Here is a 22,892-nt window from a genome sequence, read left to right as displayed (position 1 = left end):
TCTGAAACAAAAACCAGCATTTTCCGTTTTTGATCAAGATACCTTTGTTTTCTTCCTTATAAGTGCCATCACTCGATGCTTGGCTTCTTCCTCCTGTGTTTTGACAGACAGCTTTTCTTGCAGAACCAGATGCTTCTCCTGTGACCGACAATCCACGTGTGCATGAACAAACCTCTGTCGTTGATCTCGGGCCTATTCAGGCAAAGAAAAGACATAGATTTCAATGCTCTTAAGTACCAAATATGGTCCAAGGGCAATTGCTCTGTTGTTCAATGTTTTTAATATAACCTTTGGCTGTAGATTAGTCCCCTTTTTTTGAACCTAGAAAGTTATTCCAATACGAAATGGTCCTCTCAAAAATTCTTGCTAGCCTGTAATACCAAAGACGAAAGCATTCCCTGCTACCTCATATGCTCAATAAATTAATGATTCATTGCTGTATTTTTATATAAGGAACAAAAATGAGGTAATTTGTGGATCTCCCTGTTCCCATTTCCTCAACTAATTTTTCAATGAGTACACCACTAATCCTTAAATACACATGATCCACATTTATAATTTGTGTTTCAAACCAACAACAGAAGCATAGTAATACAATGATATTTGCAAAATACTAAATGGATTTAAAAAATAATTAGCACCCTTCCAAATGATTTTGAATGCATGTTCCCTGTGACACAGAGCTTGTATCAGTCATTTGAGGATGGCGAGAATTATTTCATTAGGTGATGCAGGGAGATGACAGCATAATAACAGGAAGGGGTGAGACGACATTATTATTTAGTTTTTAGTTCTGACCTGTTCCAGTGAAAGGCTGCCAACCAGAATCACGTCATCTTGTACGCTCTCCTCGAACTGTTCAACATAAGGAGGGATCGTCTCACTCTCTATTTCCTGCTGCAGGCCCAATATATTGTTGTGAATTCCAGTGCTTTCATGTCCCACGTGAGCTCCAGTGGTTTCTGTCATTAGATAAATGAAGAACGCTCCTGAACATGTTACAACGTGGGTGCTTTATGAATCTGACCATTCCAGTGCTAGCCTCGAGAACTCCACCCACCTAAAATAATTCTTCACACAGCGCCCATTATGTTCTACCAGGTAGTTCTGAAATGATGTGGGCCTGGCCAATGAGTACAGGGGAGTGGAAAGAAGCATTCTCTGAAGCAGAACGCTTGCTAAAAACTGCACTTAAAACTAAGCAAAGTGGCTGAAATATATTTTAAAGGGTTATCATTATCAGTTCCCTCTCTTTATGGGTATTCACAATATGAAAGCACAGTTCATGTCACAGACTTGCACAGTTTGGCAATGCCAGAGTTCTACTTGCTTGTGACATATGTTGCCATGGTTGGCACCCATAGGAATGGGTGGAAGATTGGTTGAGGGTAGTGGGGAGGTGGGGGGGTGGAGCCAAGACAGCATCCATTGTCAGTATTTATTCCTCCTGTCCTTCTTGAAGCTACTCCTACCAGGAAATCTGCTGTCATGATTTTCCAAGACTAATTATGGGAATTATACTGTGGGAGGTCCCAGACTCTGGTTACTTGCCTACTAAGCATCACGACAGTGCCCTGGGTACATCACGCACCTTAGTCGTCTCCTCCTGCTGAGCCATTGTCCCACTAACCTGTTAGGGTCTTCTACCTCATCCGCCATTCCCAGTCTTCATGCACATTAGGGGAGGTGACGTCCCCACAGCACTCCAGCTGAAGCTGACGGGTCCCTCACTTAGGTTTGTGCGACTGCCCGAGCTGAGATCCCGGGGCACAGCCTCTGGTTTGCACAGCCAGCTACCAGGAGCCATAAGTGAGATTTGGAGAGTTGTGAGACATCGGTTTCCCCTGTCCACTTGATATGGGTGTGCGGTTTGGCAGGTGATCATGGGTGATCAAGCCCTCACAAAGATCTCTCATATACACCTATTCATTTATTATTTATTATGTACAGCTTTATTCCATGTCAACACAATACCAGGTCCCAGTTAGATTTCACCCACTGCTTATTAAGAACAATTACAGGGTTCACACCCAAGCTGTTCAGTGGCAAATGAACATGGACAAATTCAAAGTTTTATTAGTTAGAGAGACAAAGAGAAGGAATGTACAGTCCATGGATGGGACAGAACTTTACAAACCACCACCTTTGCCACATTACAATTCTCAACCATGAAATTCATGGCCTTCCGCCATTACTTTGCCTAAATAAACTTAAGGATCATGAGACCAGTGTTGCTCAAATTGACCTCATTGCCGGTGCCAGCAATAATTGAAAAACACGTACCACCGGAAAACCAACAAAATTTCCACGCAATGCATTGACATAAGGTAGTCCAGATGAAGGATCACTGATACTGCTTCTCCTGAAATAATGGCCAATAAAATATTGAGGGCAATGACACTAGGTTTTACATGATTTCCCTGCCTAGAAGCAACAATGGGACGTCTTTAACAGGTGCAACCAACTCACTGGCATATTTTATGAACAAATTGAGGAATTGTCTCATGATGATTACTGTAACAATCACTTACATCTACTCTGGTTGTAAAAGAGCCTTGAGCTTATTAAAGGCTGCTGTGTTCCCTATTTCAGTAGAAAGCACACTGGCAATGACAATTTAATGTTCTGTATTCATGATCTTTAAGCTGCTTTTTAACAAAATATCCAATGATACCTATCAAGCAAAATTGGCCAAATGTATTCATGCATTTGATTCTGATGAACTGCCGTGTACTGTGCCTCCACAATCTAAAGCTAAATCCTATTGCAAGATGTCAAACACAAGCTGTTATTCTGTCAAATTATTTGTATTTATACTAGAAATGGATTTCGGAGAAAGTAATTGTCTGATAGTCTTTGAAATGAGCTCAACACAGCATCTGGCATAATATCAAAATATAATTTTCTTTTCAGATTACAAGATTATGACCTTCTTCCCTCTCCCTTCCCAACCCCCCACCACAAACAAAAAAATGATGGATGATTTGTCAGCAACAGTATTACAAATCCACACTCCAATTACATAAGAATTTGGACTTGGCGTATGATGGAATGCAGTTTTACCACCTAACCTAAATACACTACTGTGCACTTATATAGAATCACTTACACTGGAGATTGTTTTTTACCATTTGAAATATTTCCTAAACAAATACTAGACTTGTTTTGAAGGATAACTCCCAGCAATGACTTCATCCTTCCTTGAGTACTGTGGGAAAAACACCATTGGACTAATATCTATTTAACCAGCCATGACTCCATTAGTAGCCTACTTACCTCTGAGTCAGAAAGCTGTGTGTTCTCGTCCCACTCCAGTGCAGTACTGAGGGAGCACTGAGGATCCCCATCTCCCAAGAGGTGCCAACTCTTCTGCTCAGCACTTTCCTGTCATGTTGCTCCCTGCTCTGTGACATGGGGGCACTTGCACTGTGAGAGGCACTAAACACCATCCCTGTATTTTTAACCCATGAATGTACCAGAATGAGGCATCATAGGGCTATTAAGCAACAGCCATTGGAGCTAACAAGTCCATTCTTCTCCCTGGTAACAGTCTGAAATTAAGCCAGTCTGCTATTTGACCCTGAAATGAGCTTCTGACCATAAATTCACACCATCACTAAGATTGCCAATTGCCACCTCTGTTCTACCTCCTTTCATTGTCACTGGGTCAAAATCCTATGGGATTTTTTAAGTGTTTCACTCCAGAGTATTATTTGCAACGGCTTCCCTTCCCACACCCACACCATTAACTGGACGACCAGCACCTCATCTTCCAATTAGCCACTTTACAACCTTCCGGACTTAACATTAAGTTCAACAACTTCAGACCATTAACTCTCTTCTCTATCTTCACCTCTTTTATAACCCCTTTTTTAAAAAGCTTATTTTTTATTTACTTATTTTTATTTATTGTTTTATCCCTTTTTCTATCCTTTTTCCTCAACCACCGCCCCATCCCCCACCCCAAAAAGGGCCATCCATCACTTGTTCTATGTTGTTCTTTCACAGAGTGCTGACCCTTGTTCTGCTATTCACACATTCTGTTTTGTTACTTTTATGCCACTATCAGCACCTTCTTCAGCCCTTACCATTACCATTAACACTCCCTTTGTCTTGTGTCCATGACATCTTTGTCAATCTCTCCTTATCTCTCCCCACCAATCGCTGACCTTCTATCCTGCTTTACCTGCTCCACCCCCCCACCCCACCCCCTTAAACACTATAAATTCCATCACTTTCTACTTCTCTTTAGCTCTGAAGAAGAGTTATATGGACTCGAAATGTTAACTCTGTTTCGCCCTCCACAGATGTTCTCAGGCCTGCTGAGTTTTTCCAGCATTTTCTGCTTTTATTTCCATTAACTCTAATGCCTGTCAAGGATCTATTTTTGACACCCTCCTATTTCTCATCCAGATGTTCCCCCTTTTGTGACATTATCCAAAGATACAGTGTTGGTCTTTACACATACGCTGATGGTGCCCAGCTTGACCTTGCCATCATCTCTCTCCACTTCTCCACTGGCTGTTGTTTAATTGGACTGCTTGTTTTCAGTCCTAGTTTCAAACTCCATTCCATACCCACTGACTCCATCCCTCTCCCTGACAACACTCTGAGGTAAGCCAGTCTGCTATTTGGCCCTGAAATGAGCTTCAGACCACATATTCACACCATTACTATCACTGCCTATTTTCACCTCTGTTCCAGTTCCGTTCCTTCACTGTCGCTGGGTGAAAATCCTGGAACTCCCTCCCTGACAGCACCGTGGGTGTACCTACACATCATGGACTACAGTGGTTCAAGAAGGCAGCTCACCCCTACCTTCTCAAGGGCAACTAGGGATGGACAATAAATGCTGGCACATTCCATGAATGAATTTTTAAAAAATTGCCCGACTTCACCCTGTCTCAGCTATTCGGCTGCTGAAACATTCATTCACACCTTTGCTACCTCTAGACTTGACTATTTCAACATGATCCTGGTTGGCCTCCCACATTCTACCCTCTGTAAACTTGGGGTCATCCCAAGCCCTGTTGCCCTTTTCTAAGCTCGCGCCAAGTCCCTTGTACTGATCACCCCTGTGCTCGCTGTATCCCACATTGACCCCCCGGTCAAGCAACACCTTGATTTTAAAATTCTCATCCTTGTTTACAAATCCCTCCATGACCTCACCCGCATCCTATCTCTGTAATCTCTTCCAGCCCCACAACCCTCCAAGATATCCACATTCATCTAATTATGTCCTCATGGACATCCCCGATTTTAATCACACCACTGCTGGTAGCTGCCTAGGCCTAAGTCTCTTCCTTACACCTCTCGCTCCTCTATCTCACTTTACTTTTTAAGACGCTCTTTAAAAACCGACCTCTTTGACCAAGTTTTTGGTCATCCATCCAAATATCTCCTGCGTTCATACTTTGCTCGATAACGCTCCTGCGGAGTGCTTCGGGGACGTTTCATTATGGGCGGGATTTTCCGGTCCTGCCAGCAGGCCGAGCCGGAAATTCCCGCCCAAAGTCAACGGGCTTTTGGCCGCTCTCCAAATCTTCCGGTCCTACCCATGCTGATTCCGGAAAATTCCGACCTGCGTTAAAGGCACTAAATAAATATAGGTTGCTGTTATTCTGATCACCCTCTTTATGTCTGTGGTTATGTATTATTTGCATCACGTGTGCTTTTGGCATGTTGCTCTGGGCCACACACAAGGACTCAATGCACAAGAGCCTGATCCTTAAACATGGGAGGAAAGAAAATCCCCACACGGAGCATTAAAAGCTGACTTCAAAATGTCTGCATGGTGTAGCTTTTTTAACAGATGGTAACTTCAGGAACTTGCTGTCGGGCTGCCAAGCTGATAGTTTACCTCCTATACTGTCCTCCAGGTTTCCTTCCTCATCTTCTAGAAGCTTCAGTAGTTTTAGATACAAATCCATGTCATCATTCTTGTCAGGAGCTGAAAGAGAAAAAAATAAATGAGCAAAGAGGCCCTTGCAACAACCTGCTCGCCCTATGCATACCCACCGCATTTGCTTTCATCTATGTCAAACATAGTCTGATTTTTATCTTCACTATTAGCGTTGGCACGATACTAATGGGAATTCTTTGCCCTGGAGTTCAAAGCTGTTGTGATGTACATATGGTTGAAGTTGCAACATTTTAATACCTACATTTTCTTAAAACACTTCCGCATAACAGCGCTACGCCCGAAACTCTCAAGAGCACAGGTAAGCCCTGCATGCGTCATTCATCCCAGATGTTTTTGTGGGCCGGTTGTTAAAAAGAGGCTATTTCTTTCAATAAAATCGGCGTTGTAAGTCCTGCAATTATGTTATCAAAGTTATGCTCCCCAAAGCATTCCTGGGTAAAAGCATTTGCAACACTGTTAAAATTGTCTCTGTAACAGAAGTGGTGTGACCACTGTAGTATTTAAGCAGGGTTAAGTTTACTTTCATTTCCCAGCTCGTGAAGCTCTGAATCAGGGCAGCTGAAATTCGCCCCACAGAAGCAGCCACGTTCCCCCAAACATGCATTTTAAGTGACAAGGTAAAATTAATGTGTATCGTCTCTTATTTGCTAAAGTGCATCCAGGATCCAACCACACAAGAGTTTCGCATTAATTGCAAAAAATTATAGAATTGAACCCCACGTAATTAGGCTGTCATTGTACATGGGTCGCGGTTTGAGTTCTTTAATTAAAATGAGAAGCTACCATGTATCATCATTTTCAATGCAGGATGATGTAATTATACACTTGTATTTCAAACCTGTTGTTGCTCACGTAATGCACAACCATTTTTACTTGTGGGTGCACAATATTTAATAGACATGACAGGCTGGGAATTTAGCCTCGGGGCATTTTTGTACTTAATAATGGACAGAGGAAGTATACTAATGAAATCTAATACCTCTGGAAAATGTGCAATAAATTATGCTATCACAAAAGAGATGGAATAATAAAAGACATGTCCTTTTGGCAGAACCCACTGGTAGCAGTGCACAGAAAAACGGTGCAGCAAACTATGATCATTGCAAATGCATTGCCAGGAACCCACAGCAATGTTTGTTACTAACGTACAGACAACTGACATTTTGGTGGAGAAGACCACAGAGAGGAAACCATTTTCCTTCCAGTTTTATAAGTAATGTGAGTAAAGCATGGATGCTGCAACATAACAATACAGGAGGGATAAGGCCCCCTAATTAAAACTATTTAACCACAATTATTCAAATGTACTACATGTTTAAATAGTCTCCAGGACAAAGCCCAGTTATTTTGCTGTCTCGATATAGGTAGACTACAGCTTCCAATGAAGATCCTAATTTCAAAATATCCCGGCCATACTTGGTTTAATAATACTCAGCATAACTCCTTGAACTGACCGTATTTACTAGAACCAATGTCCGGTTCATGTAAGTCTGTAATTTGCTTTGTTGAAACATATCCGAACAGAACAGGGTGAGGAATTAGGGGCTTGTGCTTTGGGGGTTGGTTAGCTCAGTTGGCTGGACAGCCAGTTTGTGATGGAAAAGTGATAACCACAGCATGGGTTCAATATTGGGCCACCTGAGGTTGCCCATAAGGGCCCTGCCTTCTCAACCTTGCCCCTCACCTGAAGTGTAGTGACCCTCAGGTTAAACTCACCACCAGTTGCCTCTCTCTAGTGAAGGAGGGGACAATGGTAACTTTCACATCTATTCTCCTTCCCCTGCAAGGCTACAATAGCATCATGGACCCACACTGGTGTGACATAGGATGCTATATGGAGGTTGTGGGGATAGGGCATGCTTTTGAAGTGCAGGAGAAGGAGATTTATTATGCACCTTGTTGTTCTACAGCTGACCCTGGGAGGTTTGATTCTGACACCAAAAATTGAAAACAATCCCCGCATGTAGAAAAGATTTGTAGCCAAAAATATACAAAATGTAAATACTCATCCATGATCTTTCCTGTTTAGCTTCATTTCTTTGCATTCAGTCAAAAGCCAGTCTCGATTTACAGAGGAAAGTAAATCGGATAACTTTCATACAGTCCCTCAGTTTACATGTTCCAGGATGGATGTCTTGCTTCACACAAAAGTTACTTGGTGCTATTGATCAAAACATAGCAATCCTAATTTCAGTCCCTGGCCTACACTGCATTACTTAACCTACCTCAACTGGATCAGGTGTAGCATTCTACAAATATTCTCAATGTGTGTAGGTGAGGAATGGAGTGGGGGGAGGGTTAACTGGCCACAATTTTCATTCCCAACTGTTAATTGTATCAACTGAAGTTAAGCACATATAGATGGAGGGGACTGATTAGCTACTGGAGCATATATAAAGAGACACTCACTGACAAAGGAGTTGAGTGGGATCAGGAGATATATACCTGTAATGTTTCACTCTGTGAATAAATCTATTCCAAGTAAAGAGTGGTCCCTTCCTTCCCCAACTGGCTACCAGGAGTTTAACACCAACTGCTGTCTAGGAGTCCTTCGGGACTTATGATTTGTCAGCAGCATGGAATGTACAGCACAGAAATAGGCCATTCTGTCCATCTGGTGAACGTCAGTGTTTATCCTCTTCACAAGCCACCTCCTATCCCTTTCATTTAACCCTATCAGTATGACCTTCCATTCCTTTCTCCCTCAGATGTAGCCTCTCCTTAAATGCATCTATTCTAATCATCTCTACAGCTCCCTGTGGTAGCGAGTTTCATATTCTCACCACTCTCTGGGTAAAGGTGTTTCTCCTGAGTTCCCTATGGTTAAATCTTCTACCAGGAGCAAATGCATATGTTCACACATAACACATGCCTTTCTGATAGAACAATCAGGAGTAGAGGGGTATGAATATTGGAAACAGGGAAAGTAAAGATGCACTTTTATAACAGACCTGAAACAAAGAAACTCAACTAACTCAAAACCTTTGGTTCAAAGCAGACGTGTATCAAAGTCGAATGTTCTATTAGTCCATGCATTCGGCTGAGTGCATTATGCCACTTCATGGCTAAGCTGCTACAACAATTACAATTCAGTAGAGAGGTACTCCTTCCTGAGGGAGGAAAGCTTTGTCCTATTTGTACCATAGCGCAAACCATCCATAGAGAAACACGTTGACTTCATTTTGCTGCTGTGATGGCAAACCGAGGCTTCTCCTCCATTTACACATCTCGTCCCATTGAATTTACCAGGATCAGGCTATTTAAATGAAGGAGAAGAGTGTCCACATCAGTAGCAGCAGCAACACACCTGAGCTGGGAGGAGGGGAGAAGCAGGTGTGGGTGGAGGCAGAAATAGTGGAAATTTGGCAGCTTCTGGAGCCCTCTGCCAAATGGTTTGGCCAAGGATGGAAGAAAGTAGAAGAAATAGGTCCCTGTTTCAGAAAGGGCTGCTTTGTGGCTGGCTGCTGTAAAGAAACCAATGTTTTCCACCATGATAGACCCTCTGGCCCACTCTGCCACATTAAAGTACTGTACCTGCTTCATGCAGATGTACAATACACGAGGGACACCAGAGATGGGACTGGCAGGAATTCTGGAAAGTGATCGCAACCTGCCAGCCCTGCCTCTTTCTTTTAAGTTAACTGCAAAGGGAGCAAATGCAAGAAGTTTTCACATCCTCTGTCTGTGGAAGGTTCTGGAGCATGACTGATGGGACACAGATCCAGTTAGCTGCATCCTGCCTCAACTTTTGCCCTCGGCAACCACTGCCCACCCTGGCAACGCGCTTGTAGGCCGTGAAGCCTAAGAAAATTTGACGCCGAAGTGTCATAGCTGGCTGCCATGCAGAGCTCAGCAGAGCCATCGTGCTTAACAGAAGGAGGACATGGGGAGGCAAGCGGCCTAGATAGAGATGAAAACAGAGGTTGCACACAACTGTTATTTAATTAATCTAATGCTGCCTTCAGACATTTCTTCCTTCTGATGTTAAGTATCACATCTCTGATGCACTCCATTTTCAACGTCCTGTAGTAAAGGAAGTGTGTGTGTGACGAGTTGCAGCATGCATGGGAGGAAGAGGTGAGTTTGTACCTAAGGTTGCTTAACCTTTCCCCAACACTGGGATTATCCTTGCCTCATATCTGGGTCCGTTGTTGGCTAAATAATCAAGATTAATTACTACGATTGGTCAATAGCCCCATTATCATTGTATCATGTGACCACCAGAAGGCAAGCTGGATGGACAGTGACGTTGCACCCTCGAAATTCCCTTCGCAGCATGTGGCCCATTTCTTGCTCTTAAAGCCATCCCTTTAAGACGGCTGCATGGCCACACCTGCAAGCAGCTTGAAGGGGCCACCACCAGGTTTCTTATTGAATGACGGAGCGGGCTCGATGGGTCAAATGGCCTACTCCTGTTCCCCTTTCTTATGTTCTCATGTTACGTTCTTAAGCACGGCCTGTGCACCCCATGTGCAGCACATCCCCGATCGCTACTCGGCCTGTGCACCCCATGTGCAGCTTAGAGGGAAAGTTGGACCTTGCTCATTTTTCCTCCGCCAATCCTTATGTTCTTAAGCTAAATATTCCTTAGGAAAGCCATTTCCTCCCCCACTGTTCAGATAGCTACGGCTGCTCTTGATTGACCTCTGCTTCAGTTCCAGGATTTCAAAATCAACCAGGGAACATTGTGAATTCTGTGTGATTTAGAAGCAGGGTTATCAGCATCATTAAACAGCGAATCAGTTTTTTTTCTCTTTTGCCTTGAAGAAATCATCCTATTAGATCCTATAAATTAGTCAAAAATCTCCTCAAGTGTTCATAAATTTTCTCTGAAGATTTATAGGTTACGTTCGCAACTGAGAAGAATGAAATGGTATGTTACGGCTAATTGATGTTACAGGAATTAAAATGTGGGCCAATATGATTCATTTTTAATACCATGGTTTGCTAAAATACCCTACAAGAGCCTTAAGAAAATGGACAATGAGTTTTATATGAAGACATCAAACACCTCAGTTTAATTTAAAACAAGAAATGAAACTAATCGCCAGTTTAGTCTAACATTAAATATATTAATATCAGACTGCTAACACATAGCATGCGTTCCAATATCTCACACATCCAAAGTAGCTTATTAGAAATGCACTTTTAGTCCTAACTTTTAATAAGAAAACAAGTTATAATCCTAAAACCGTAAAAGTAGGCTAGACTACAAACGGTCATTCCCACCTCATTAAAGTGATTTGAAGAGAATATAATGACAAGAAATTACATACTTAATTCACACTCATCTTCTGCGCTGACCTCTATCCTATACTGCCTTGGGTCTATTCCCTCATACATCTGTAGGTCAAAGTAATTTCTGCTGTATTCATTTCCTGTGGAAAGCACATGAAGTAAGGGTCACTGATTATTAGAAGCACATGAACCAAAATGTTAATTCTGAAACTGACACCAGTACAGCATGTCAGTTTTGCTACCTTGTAAGTTTTAGATTCTGTACTTAATGATTCTCACACTGCGTTCAAACTCGGTGTCCCACTTAGCAAAACAGGAAAGGTCGGAGAAGACAATCTTTGCAAGCAGATCATAACTTGTGGGTTGAAAAAAAAAAGGCCTTAAAGACGAGCGGGTTCAAAGGTTTAGAATATTTCTGTATATTTTTACCATGTATGTAACATCAATGAATTTCAGTAGAATCTATACTACTCCATAAGTCCCATCTGCACTTCAATCATCGTTAGTGTCCTTAATTGGCTTGATTCATAGTCATTCAATGCTATTTCTTGTGACACATTCTTTTACAAGTGACTTCTTCCTCTCTCCCCAGACTATTTAACCCTGATCTTATCAGAGATCAGTATTACTTCAGTTGGAAGTAACATTTACTACATATGAGCACTTTACATTTGAAGTGAATGAGCATCATGATTCATGCATTCATTTTGTGATAGACAGCTCTCCCAGACTCTGAATCCAAAAGTCCTGTCCAAACCTGTGTGCAGTCTGACAAATGAATGTGCCTGGGACTCGGAATGTTACAAATAACTATTCTGCAGCTGCAGAGATAATTTTGGTCCAGAATAGATTTTAATCTTTTAAACCGTAAAAGACTGGTTTGTATCTGCAGCGCAACCGTTACTTCTGTGGTTAAAAATACCTTGACCTTTATGATTATGCCGAAATACAATGTAAGTGAATGCTTGAAGCTTATATAATGGAGGAACTACAATTGAAATCATCCACCCTGGGACATCATTTGAAAAGCTCTAGACACAGGCTGTACCTGGTTTCTATACAAATATCATTCTAATATTACATTTGCCACTGTGTCCTCGGGATGCTGACTGACTGCTGGAGAGGTCTGAGCTCAGTACAGCATTTACCATACTGCAGATCTCAAAATGCTTCTCAATCTGATCACGCAGTCACAGAGCAGGGAGAGCAGCATGACGACATTGAGTCACCACGCTGGTGTCCCCTGGTTGCCTAGAGACATGCAGGGGCAGATCAAAGACAAATTTGGATGTCAGACAAGCCGCACCATATTGGTTGGTGATAACAGGGGAACAAAAATACCGCAGAACTTTTAAAATTATGCAGCAAAGTTACTGTTTTCGCAAAGGGCTCTTTGAACAAATAGAGAGAAAAAATGGTGTCTGGGTCTACCGGGGCATGTAAGTATAATTTCCACACAGTGACCTCCGAATATTGTACAAAAGCAGGTAGATGTAAACAACCACCAATTTTCACATATCAGTAGAGGGTTTGAAGGCAAAGTGCATCAAATCTGTTATCCCGCACAGCTGCATTCTGGACACCAGTCACAAAATACATAACAGCAGTAAATAAGGGTTGTAAAAGTCACATTGCTATCAGGGCTCAATAAAGAAAAACAAACTGAAAATCCAAATGTTTTTAAAACTTCATTTCTATATCTGTCAACGAGTAACAAGTGCTTCTGAGAGGCCAAGCGGGTAAATCCAGCTGGGAACTCCTTCAGTCTGTGTTCTAATCAAAGGCTTATGTACTGTAATAACACCACTAAGCTATTACATCTAGCACTGCTGTTCTTCCCAGTAGGAAACAAACCTTGCTGTCTCTGCAGCAAAACAAAACAGTCTGCTCTCCCAACGTCAGCCTTGCATACTTGCATTCAATTAAAACACCACTTATGTCTATACCATATGCTGAGCACTCACGTTACTGAATTAACGCAGGAGTGGCTTTTCAGGCACACATTTTAAGCACCATTTTGAATCTTCAGTGGAAATAAATTATGATGCTAGCTTTGGCCAAAATATCATCTATTTCCTGTTCCCAGCTTTGAAACTGCATTGTATTTGAGCATTTTGCATAGAGTTGCATAGAATTTGCAGCACAGAAACAGGCCATTCAGCCCAACATGGGCATATGCTTTGCATGAGCCTTCTCCCACCTGGATATCTGATATTTTCTCTTTGTTAATTCAGCAGAGGTATTAGCCTGTTTAATATAAACTGTGCTAATTGTCTGCAAAAGAGCAACATCAGGCATTCCTGTTAAGCATTTTCACAACATTACCCCACAGCAAATTTCAAGGCCTTTGTCTCATAGAGTGAATGCCATTTAGCTCTAAAGAAGAGTCATTCGGACTCAAAACATTAACTTTGATTCTCTCTCCAGAGATGCTACCAGGCCTGCTGAGGTTTTCCAGCATTTTCTGTTTTTATTAACTCATCCCATTTACACAAGTAGTTCACCATGTTCTCATGGGCTAACAGGTAAATGCAAGCGAGAGAAAACACCCAACGCAGGGATGGAGTGAACTGCTTCCCAATCGTAATTTTTGGGATGTTTGATAAGTACCAAAATACTGAGAAACTGCTATGAATTTTTAAATGTTGAATATTGTAAAGCAAAACTAAGGCAACATTTAAGTCACAAGACAATTTATATTTCCAACAATTTCTTGATTGAAGTCAAAAGTAATTTTCTTATTATTAGTTTCTGACCAAATATTCTGGAACAGTTAAAGTGCGCCTCCAGAGATTACTCTACGGCGACCTGGATTGTTTATGAAACCAAGTATCTATTCAGGCTTCATACATTAATGAGAGCAAATTTTTTCTTATTTTGTTGCACATGGCATGGATGTCTTTCAAATCATTTTTCTGAAACTCTTTCCATCCGATCAATTCTTTCTGCTGCCAGTGAAAGAAAACATTATCAGTTGGTCATGTTACTTAACAACCTGGGTCTCCTCTCCACGGTATCGTCACCATCAGGAGTTTGACTGTGCGGGTGCTGTGGGATCGGCCTAATTAGAATATTGAGGGTTGAAACTATTCACCTTGGGAACTAATCTGTTGGCAACAGAAAATAGAGTGTTGCTGCAGGATTTAAAGGTCTGCAGCAGCATAAAAGGCCAGATAGCATTGGAAGGTTTAAGGTTGCAAACCAAGGGCAGAATTTTAGGGTCCCGTTTCAGCGGGGATGGGGCTGTAAAATGTGGCGAGATGTCCTAAACCTCATTGGCTTTGGCGGGAGTGTAAAATCCCACTGCCGTAACATTTCACCCCAGGAGTTTGGTCGTCTTGGGAAAATGTCAGACGGATCTATTGCAGGACACAGAGATGGCCACTTCATCCTCCTTGCTTCACAACGGTTAATAGAAAAGTCGCCCTTCAGGAGGTCATGAACAGAAGGGTGACACTTTTCAACCCTGGCAGGAAGCAGATTCAAAGAAGAGCAACAGCAGAGAAGTGGAATCAGGGTGTCAGAGGAAACTGCACCTATTCAATGTTTGGCATAAAGCCATAGTCAATGTCATGACAAGTTGAATGACCTTACCCAGTTCAGCAAAGTTAAAAAAGCCAACATAATGTGCTGCACTAGGCACATTGGTGAGTTATAACTACTTGTCTCTCATTGTATTAAACAGCTGATGAATTTATCTTGAATGCCAAATGGGGTGTGAAGACTGTCTCCATCGATAGCTCATTAAAAGATTTTTTTTGATGAGGTAATGGAGAGAGTGGATGAGGGCACTGCAGGCGATGTCATGTATTTAGACTTTCAAAAGATATTTGATAAGGTACCACACGTTAGGCTTGTTTGCAAAATTAAGACCCATAAGATAAAAGGGACAGAGCATGAGGGATAGAAAGTAGAGTCTGGTGAATGCCATTTTTTTTTTAACTGCAGTGAGGTAAACAGCAGGATTCCTCAATGTTCAATATTAGAGCCCTTCTGTTTTTTCTGTACATTAATGACTTGGGCCTGGATTTTTAGGATGGCAAAGTTTCCCTTCCAGCCAACCGAAGATTCAGTGGAGAACGCATCCCTGTCGATACTGTCTGCCCTGCAGCCATTTAACCCTCCAATGAGTGTTAACTGACTGGAGATGGGACTTCTGTACCTCAGTTAGGAGGAAGTCCCAGCCTCAGGGAGCTGCCAGCCAATCTGATTGGCCAGCAGCTCTCTGGTCGCAGCAGTACCAGGAGCTGCAGTGGACTGGGTCCTGGTAGATCTGGACCAGGTGAGTGTGGGAATCACAGGGCAGGGAGGGGAGGTGAGGCGCAGGAGTGTGGAGTGGACGTTGGGGGTGCGGGGTGGGTTGCGTGGGTGGTGGTGGTGAGGCCAGGTGAGGGAGCAGTACCAGCAGGGACCAGGCTTTGTGGAAAGGGCACCAATGTTGAAAGGAGGCCATTGATGGATGTGCCTTCCCGCTAAAGGCCCGAGCAGGGTCACTATCCGGGCTTCCCCCGCCCCTGAATTCCTCCCACCTGCCTGAAAATTGAGACTGGGTGGGAAACGGCCCTTAAGTGGTCATTAATTGACCACAAGGGCCTCAATTAGAAGAAGGGCAGGCCGGCCGGCCTAGGCCTCACCTCGCCTGTCCCACCGTAAAATTGCAGGGAGGTTGGGATGGGCAGAAGCCCAGTGGAAAGACCATCTAAAGAATTTTACTTGTCTCCCCCACCGCCTGCAAACCCATCGGCGGAGGCACATAAAATTCTGCTCTTGGACTTCGAGTTACAGGGCACAATTTTGAAATTTGTAGATGACACCAAAGCTGGAAGTGCAGTAAACAGTGAGGAAGGCAAATATAGATTTCAAGAGGACATAGGCAGGCTGGTGGACTTGTAAAATTCGATGCAGAATAGCTCGATACATTTTGGTGGGAACAATGAAGAAAGACAGTGGCTTGAATTTTCCCGTCGGCGATTTGGGGGCGGGGCCTGCTCGCCGAAGGGAAAATGACACGGGATGATGTCGGGAGGAACCCCCGACGTCATCCAGGTCCCTTTAAATTTTTAGGAAGGCGGGTGGACAGCGAAATCAGCTGTCCGCCCGCCGACCTGTCAACGGCCAATTGAGGCCATTGACAGGCTCATTAAGATAATTAAAGGCCCTGCCCTTCCAACCTTAAGGCTAGCGGGCAGGCCAGGAGCCCCTGTGGGCTTCTGATAATACATGAAACCTCATCCACTGGCGGGATGAGTTTTCATGTCGGCTTTAAAAAACTTTAATACATTTTATGTGATATTTATTAACATGTCCCATCTCGTGTGTTTCATGAAGGGTTTATTAATTAAATAAAACATTTTTAAATGTTTGATAAACATGTCCCAGCTCATGTGATGCTGTCACATGAGAGGACATGTCTAAATGATTTTTCTCTTGTCTTTAATGAAAACTTTAATTCCGAACTTAATCTCCCTGAGGCAGCTCTGTGCCTCAGGGAGATTTCTGCGCTTTGGCTTACATGCGCGATAGATTGCAGGCCCCAACTCAGAGAAATTCATCCCCTCCCTACCCCCTGCCCCCCACCCCACCCGCCCACCCCCCCCACCCCCTCACCTGCCCGCACAGGAAAAATGCTCAGCACTTCTGGGTGCACATCACACTGGGTGGGCCTTAATTGGCCCACCCATTAAAAATGGCGGCGCGGCTCCAGTTGGGGGCGCCGATCGGGTTCACGCCCACCCTTGCACAACCCCGCCCCCCCCCACAATGGGGGGAAATTTCTGCCCCTGAAGTTTTGAGAAAACCAACAAATTAATTTTCCCACCTTCACAAACACGTCCCAACTCATATGACACTGCCACGTGAGGGGACATGTTTAAATCAAATTTTACATCATTTATTAAAATGTTTTATTGGCTATTCGATCTCTGCGAGGCAGCTTCGAGCCTCAGGGAGAGCGCAGGTCCCAACTCTCCCTCCTCCGCCCACCCCCCCCAAACCCGCACTGGTAGCGCGCTACCGGCCACGCGTTACGCTGGGGGGGTGGGGGGGCTTTAATTGGCCCGCCCTGCGTAAAATGGCAGCGGGCAGCCGATTGCAGGTTCTGCGTCCACACCCACCGACTCCCACCCGGCCCACCCACCATAGGAAAAATCCAGGCCATAGAGATCAAAAACCAGGGAGTTACAGCAAACCTATCATAAGCACTAGTTAAGCCCTAGCTAGAATATTTGCCCTTCGCAAGGGCAATTAGGGATGGGTAATAAATGCTGTCCTAGCCAGCGACGCCCACGTCCTGTAAATGAATTTTTAAAATTGTTCAATTCTGGGTACCACATTTTTGGAAGGAGATAGAAGGTGTTGTTCCCCTTGGAGGGAATTTGATAGAGGTGTTTAAAATAATGCAAGGTTTAGGCAGAGTAAATGAAGAGAAAGTGTTTCCAGTGGCAGGAGGTTCAATAACCAGAGGACACAGGTTTAAGGTGGACTGGCAAAAAAACCAGAGGCAACATGAGGAAAAATGTTTAACACGAGCGGTTGGGATTTGAAATTCGGGACATGGAAGCGTGTTCCACAGCCATCTGCAAAATCTAACTGAGTGAATATTAAAGAAAAAGGATTGCAATTATAGAACCATAGAAAAGTTACAGCACAGAAGGAGGCCATTCAGCCCATCTTGTCCATGCCAGCCCAAGGACACCCAGGTGCCCTTTCTAATCCCACCTTCCTGCACCCGGCCCATAGCCCTGCAGCTTACAGCACTTAAGGTGCAGATCCAGGTACTTTATCAAAGAGTTTACAGTTTCTGCCTCTACCACCAACTTGGGCAGCGAATTCCAGACACCCACTATCCACCACGTAAAAAAGTTCTTTCTTATGTCCCCCCTACACCTTCTGCCACTTATCTTGAATCTATGTCCCCTGGTTCTAGAATTCTCCATCGAGGGAAACAATTTTATCCTGTCCACTCTATCTATTCCCCTCTGGGGAAAGAGTGGGGAAGTGGGACTAACTGGATTGCTCTTCAAAGGAAATGGTGCAGACTCGATGAGTCGAATATCCCCTTCCTGTGGTGCTTGATGATTCCACATCATAGTCAGTAAAGCTAATTTGGTTCTCTCACCTTTCATTGTCTGGAGGAAGATAACCTTACAACAGCCTGGGGAGACTTAGATGTCAGGTGGAGGGTCCCCAACATCTACTGCTTTCGAAGAGCGAACACTGGAGCCCTGTGCGAGGGAGGCAACAAAAGGAATTGGAGAGGGTATAATAGGAGGGCAGGTGACTGCTGCAGGCTTGTGGTGGCAATTTGCTGCTCTCCATTTCATTCGACTATGCCTCCTATTACACATCAACAAATCCTCTTCTCATTTCAAAAAAAAAAATGACTCTAGGTCTTAGTTCTTAGCAATTGTAATCTCTCATTGTTTTCCTCTTCAAAATATGCTCAAGGAAGGAGCGAACTCGGTCCCTCAGCATCCAACCCTCACAGCAGTCCCGAACACTCTCCGCCACTCACTCATTTCCTATGAAGCACCGGCCCACAGGCCTGAACGGCTGGAGGTTATGTGGAGGCTGCGAGAGGTTGGGTGTGAGGCTGGCAGCATTGGTAAATCTGTGAGGGGGTGCGTTGACCAGCGTGAAAGGTTGGTGGGACAGAGGGTGGGCGATGTCATTGGGAGATGCGTTCACCGACCTTGATCACCCACGTGAGGCCATTGAACTTGTTCCAGAGCTGCCGGCAGGCCCTCAGAGCAAGGCTTCAGGAGTTGACCACCCTGCATATGTGCTCCCATTCTCTTGGCACTCTGGGTCTCCTGCTCCATTGTGGAAACATGGTCTCTCTCCTCCTTTCAACCTCCTTCACTGAGGTCTCCAGCAGTGTATCCAAAAACCTGGGCACCATCCTTCTGGCCTGTTGGCCCAGTCGCAATCCCTTCATTCCACCAAGCCATGCTGAGACTGTTCCAGGTAGTGGTTATGTGGTATGGACTGGTGATCCACAGGCCTAGATAGAGTAACCCAAAGGATATGAGTTTAAATCCAGTTCTTAAAGACCTGGAAATAAAGAGCTTGTACACTATCAGTTAGAAGTGACCCTGGAGCTGTCAAAATGTTGTTTAAAAAAAATTGGTTCACTAATATTCCTTAGGGAAGCGAATCTAGTGTCCTTATCTGTTCTGGCCTACATATGATTCCAGTCCCACACAGAACCACAGAATCTTAACGGCACAGAAGGAGGCTATTTGGCCCATTGTGTTTGCACGGCTCTCCAAATGGGCTTTATGACCTAGTGCCATTTCCTTGCCTTTTCCCCATACCCTTGCACACTGTTTCTATTCAAATAATCATCTGATCCCTCTTGAATGCCTCGATTGAAACTGCCTCCACCACACTTCCAGGCAGTGCATTCCAGACCTGAACCACTCGCTGTGTGAAAAAGTTTCTTTCTCACCTCACAGTTGCTTCTTTTGCAAATCACTTTAAATCTGTGACCTCTCGGTCTTGATCCTTTTACGAGCGGAAACAGCTTCTCCCTATCGACTCTGTCCAGCCCCCTCCCACCCCCTTGAGATGGGAAATCAATGCCTGCCTTTCCCACAAAATCCACAGCTTAAGGCTGAATTTAAAAAAGGAGACACTTACCCCACCTTAACCACAGGGGATCATAATGGAAGAAACACAGAGGATGAATGAGAAGAACAGAATTTTGCAGGTGCTATTGGGGAGGGTTTAAAGTAACTTGGCAGGAAACATAGGGCAGAAATGTCCCTCCGTCGGGGGGGGATTGTGCAGGCACGAGTGGAGGGTGGGGGGTGGGGGGGGCGTGAACCTGATCAGCGCCCGTGGTCGGGGGAGGGGAGCGCGCCGCCATTTTACGTGAGCAGGTCAGTTAAGACCCGCCCAGTGTGACATGCGCCTGGAAGCGCTGAGCGCTCCCTGTGGGGGCGGGGGTGGGGGGGGGGAATTCCCTGAGTCGGGGGCTGAGGGGGATTACTGCAGAGGTGCCTCAGGGAGATTGCTTTCACTTATGAAACGTTGAAGGAAGGTAAAAAAGAAAATTTAAGGACATGGCCCCCTGATGTGAAACCGTCACAAGAGCTGGGACATGTCCATTAATTCTTCCAAAATTTTTTATTTAATTAATGAACCCTTCATGAAACCTCATCCCGCCCGTGGACAGGGTTTCATGAAAAATGGGAAGGCCACCTGGGCTATTCGCTCGCCCGCCAATCTTAAGGTTGGACGGGCAACATTCTTAACAATGTTAATTACTTTCTGAATGGCCTCGATAGGCCTTTGACAGCTCTGACAATCTAAATGACGCGCGCTGGTGTCGGGGCCTACACCCCACTCACCGACCCGAAAACTCTTCCCATATAGACGCTGAGGGGACTCGACGGGGTGGATGCTGAAAGGACATAGGAGAGACTAGGACTAGGGGGCACCGTTTAAAAATAAGGGGCCGCCCATTTAAGATGATGAGGAGAAATTCTATTTCTCTTGAGGGGGGTTGTGAATCTTTGGGGCTCTCTTCCCCAGATGGCAGCGGAGGCAGGGTCATTAGATATTTTAACGGCAGAGTTAGTTAGATTCTTGACTAACAAGGGATCAAAGGTCAATGGGGGCAGGTAGAGGGCAGAATTTTGCCCTTGGCGTGCGGCATCAGCGGCAGCGGGTGGGGGCATTCGGGAAGCTGACCACCGCCCGCGATTGGCAGCGCTCTGCAAGTTTAGGCAGGCGCGCCAATTAAGGCCCCGCCCAGCATGATACACGAACGGCAGTGCTGAGCGCTGCCTTTGTGTGTGGGAGGAGGATGGCAAGTGGGCCTAGCACGCACTGCACGCGTGCGCGCGAGAGAGCGCTGAATAATCTCCCTGAGGCAAGGAGCTGCCTCAGGGAGATGAAGAACATACTGAAAAAATTATTAAACAGCACAAAAAAAATTAATGAAGCCACGTTCCCTCGTGTGACTCTGTCACATGAGCAGGGACATGTTTTTAATTAAAAATTAAAGCTTTTCTTTCATTTGCATTTGATTTTGGAAGGCTCATCTTGCCTGTGGATGAGGTTTCCAAAAAAACGAAAAGGCCTTTTCGCCTGCCCATCAACAGATAGATTGAACGGACAGTGAAAAATTCGGCACAGTTGATTACTTGATGGCCTTAATCGGCCTATTAACTGCCGGTGGACACGCTGTCGGCTCTGGCGCGTGCCCACCAACTGAACTATCACATGACTGCGCGTTGACGTCTGCACACTCGGCCGACGTCATTCTTGGCCCACCCACCGAACTATAAGTCCTGCCTAGGATGTGGAGTTGAGGCCACAATCAGGTCAGCCATGACCTTACTGAATGATGGAGCAGGCTTGAGGGGCCTAATGGCCTACTCGTGCCCTTAATTCTTGTATTCTATGTTCACAGGTGTGAGAATGTAATATCAGAGAGGAATACCAAGGTGCACAGGATACTGGGAGAGGTAGATAGCACTAGAGTTGGGAATAGTAAGTTAATAGGCAGGGTCAGAATAAAGGAGAAAGTGTTAGAATCTAAATCTGAGTTGCTGTGCCTGTATGTGAATGCGAGTAGTGTGGTTAATAAGGTTGGTGAGTAAGCACAGATTGCCATGTGGAAATATGATACTGTGCCTATAACAGAGACCTGACTCAAAGAAGGGCAAGACTGGGTGTTAAATATCCCTAGGCACAAAGTGTTCAGAAAAGACAGGAAAGAAAGAAAAGGAGGAGGGGTGGCGACATTAGTTAAGGAGAGCGTTGCAGTGCTGGAGAAAGAGGATGTTCCAGAGGGTTCAAGGACAGAATCTATTTGGCTAGAGCTAAGGAACAAAAAAGGAGGGAGTCTATAGGACGTCAACTAGAGGGAAGGATGTAGAGGTACAAATCTGAAAGGAAATTACAGAGGGGCACAAAATTATAGGGTAGTTATAATGGTGGACTTTAATCATCTGAATGTAGACTGGGGTAGTATTAGTGTAAAGGACAGAGAGGGTCAAGAGTTCCTAGGCTGTGTTCAGGAATATTTTCTACATTTCTAGTTCAACGAGCAAGGAGGCACTTCCAGACCTGATTCTTGGGAATAAGCTGGGCCAAGGTGTCAGTAGGTGAACAGTTAGGAGACAGTGATCATTGTACCATAAGGTTTAGTCTGACTATGAAAAAGGACAAAGAACAGTCCAGAGTAAGAAAAGTTAACTGGGGGAAAGCCAACTTTAATGGGGTAAGAAAGGATCTGGGCCAAATTAATTAGAGTCACAGGTTGGCAGGAAAAACAGTAGCAGAACAATGGACTACCTTCAAAGAAGAGATAGTTCCAGCACAATCAAGGTATATTCCCTCAAAAGGGAAAGATAAGGCAAACTCCAGAGCTACCGGGATGACGAAGGAGATAGAAATTAAGATAAAGAAAAGAAAAGTGTGCTAATAACAGGCATCAGGTAGAAAATACAACTGAAAACCAAGCTGAATATAGACAGTTCAGAGGGGAGGTGAAGAAGCAAATAAGAGAGGCAAAGACAGAGAATGAAAAGAGACTAAAAACAAAAAAACTGCGGATGCTGGAAATCCAAAACAAAAACAGAATTACCTGGAAAAACTCAGCAGGTCTGGCAGCATCGGCGGAGAAGAAAAGAGTTGACGTTTCGAGTCCTCATGACCCTTCAACAGAACTTGAGTTCGAGTCCAAGAAAGAGTTGAAATATAAGCTGATTTAAGGTGT

The 22,892-nt window shown here is 44.3% G+C and overlaps 1 protein-coding gene across 1 annotated transcript in view; it reads right to left on the bottom strand.

Annotated features, from left to right (window-relative positions):
* The window catches only part of ofcc1 (orofacial cleft 1 candidate 1), a 333,910-nt gene that overhangs the window by 262,335 nt on the left and 48,683 nt on the right, over window positions 1–22,892 (bottom strand). Inside the window, exons 5-8 of the mRNA XM_041190069.1 lie at window positions 11,200–11,301; window positions 5,861–5,950; window positions 799–962; window positions 43–192 (exon numbers count right to left, since the gene is read on the bottom strand). Of these exons, the coding sequence (XP_041046003.1) occupies window positions 43–192; window positions 799–962; window positions 5,861–5,950; window positions 11,200–11,301 (506 nt within the window). The remainder of the gene's footprint in view (window positions 1–42; window positions 193–798; window positions 963–5,860; window positions 5,951–11,199; window positions 11,302–22,892) is intronic.

This window comes from Carcharodon carcharias, chromosome 6 (genome assembly GCF_017639515.1).
Source record: "Carcharodon carcharias isolate sCarCar2 chromosome 6, sCarCar2.pri, whole genome shotgun sequence".
NCBI classification, from domain to species: Eukaryota; Metazoa; Chordata; class Chondrichthyes; order Lamniformes; family Lamnidae; genus Carcharodon; species Carcharodon carcharias.
Note: the sequence above shows the minus strand (reverse complement) of the source record. Positions and strands in the feature narration are given on the sequence as shown.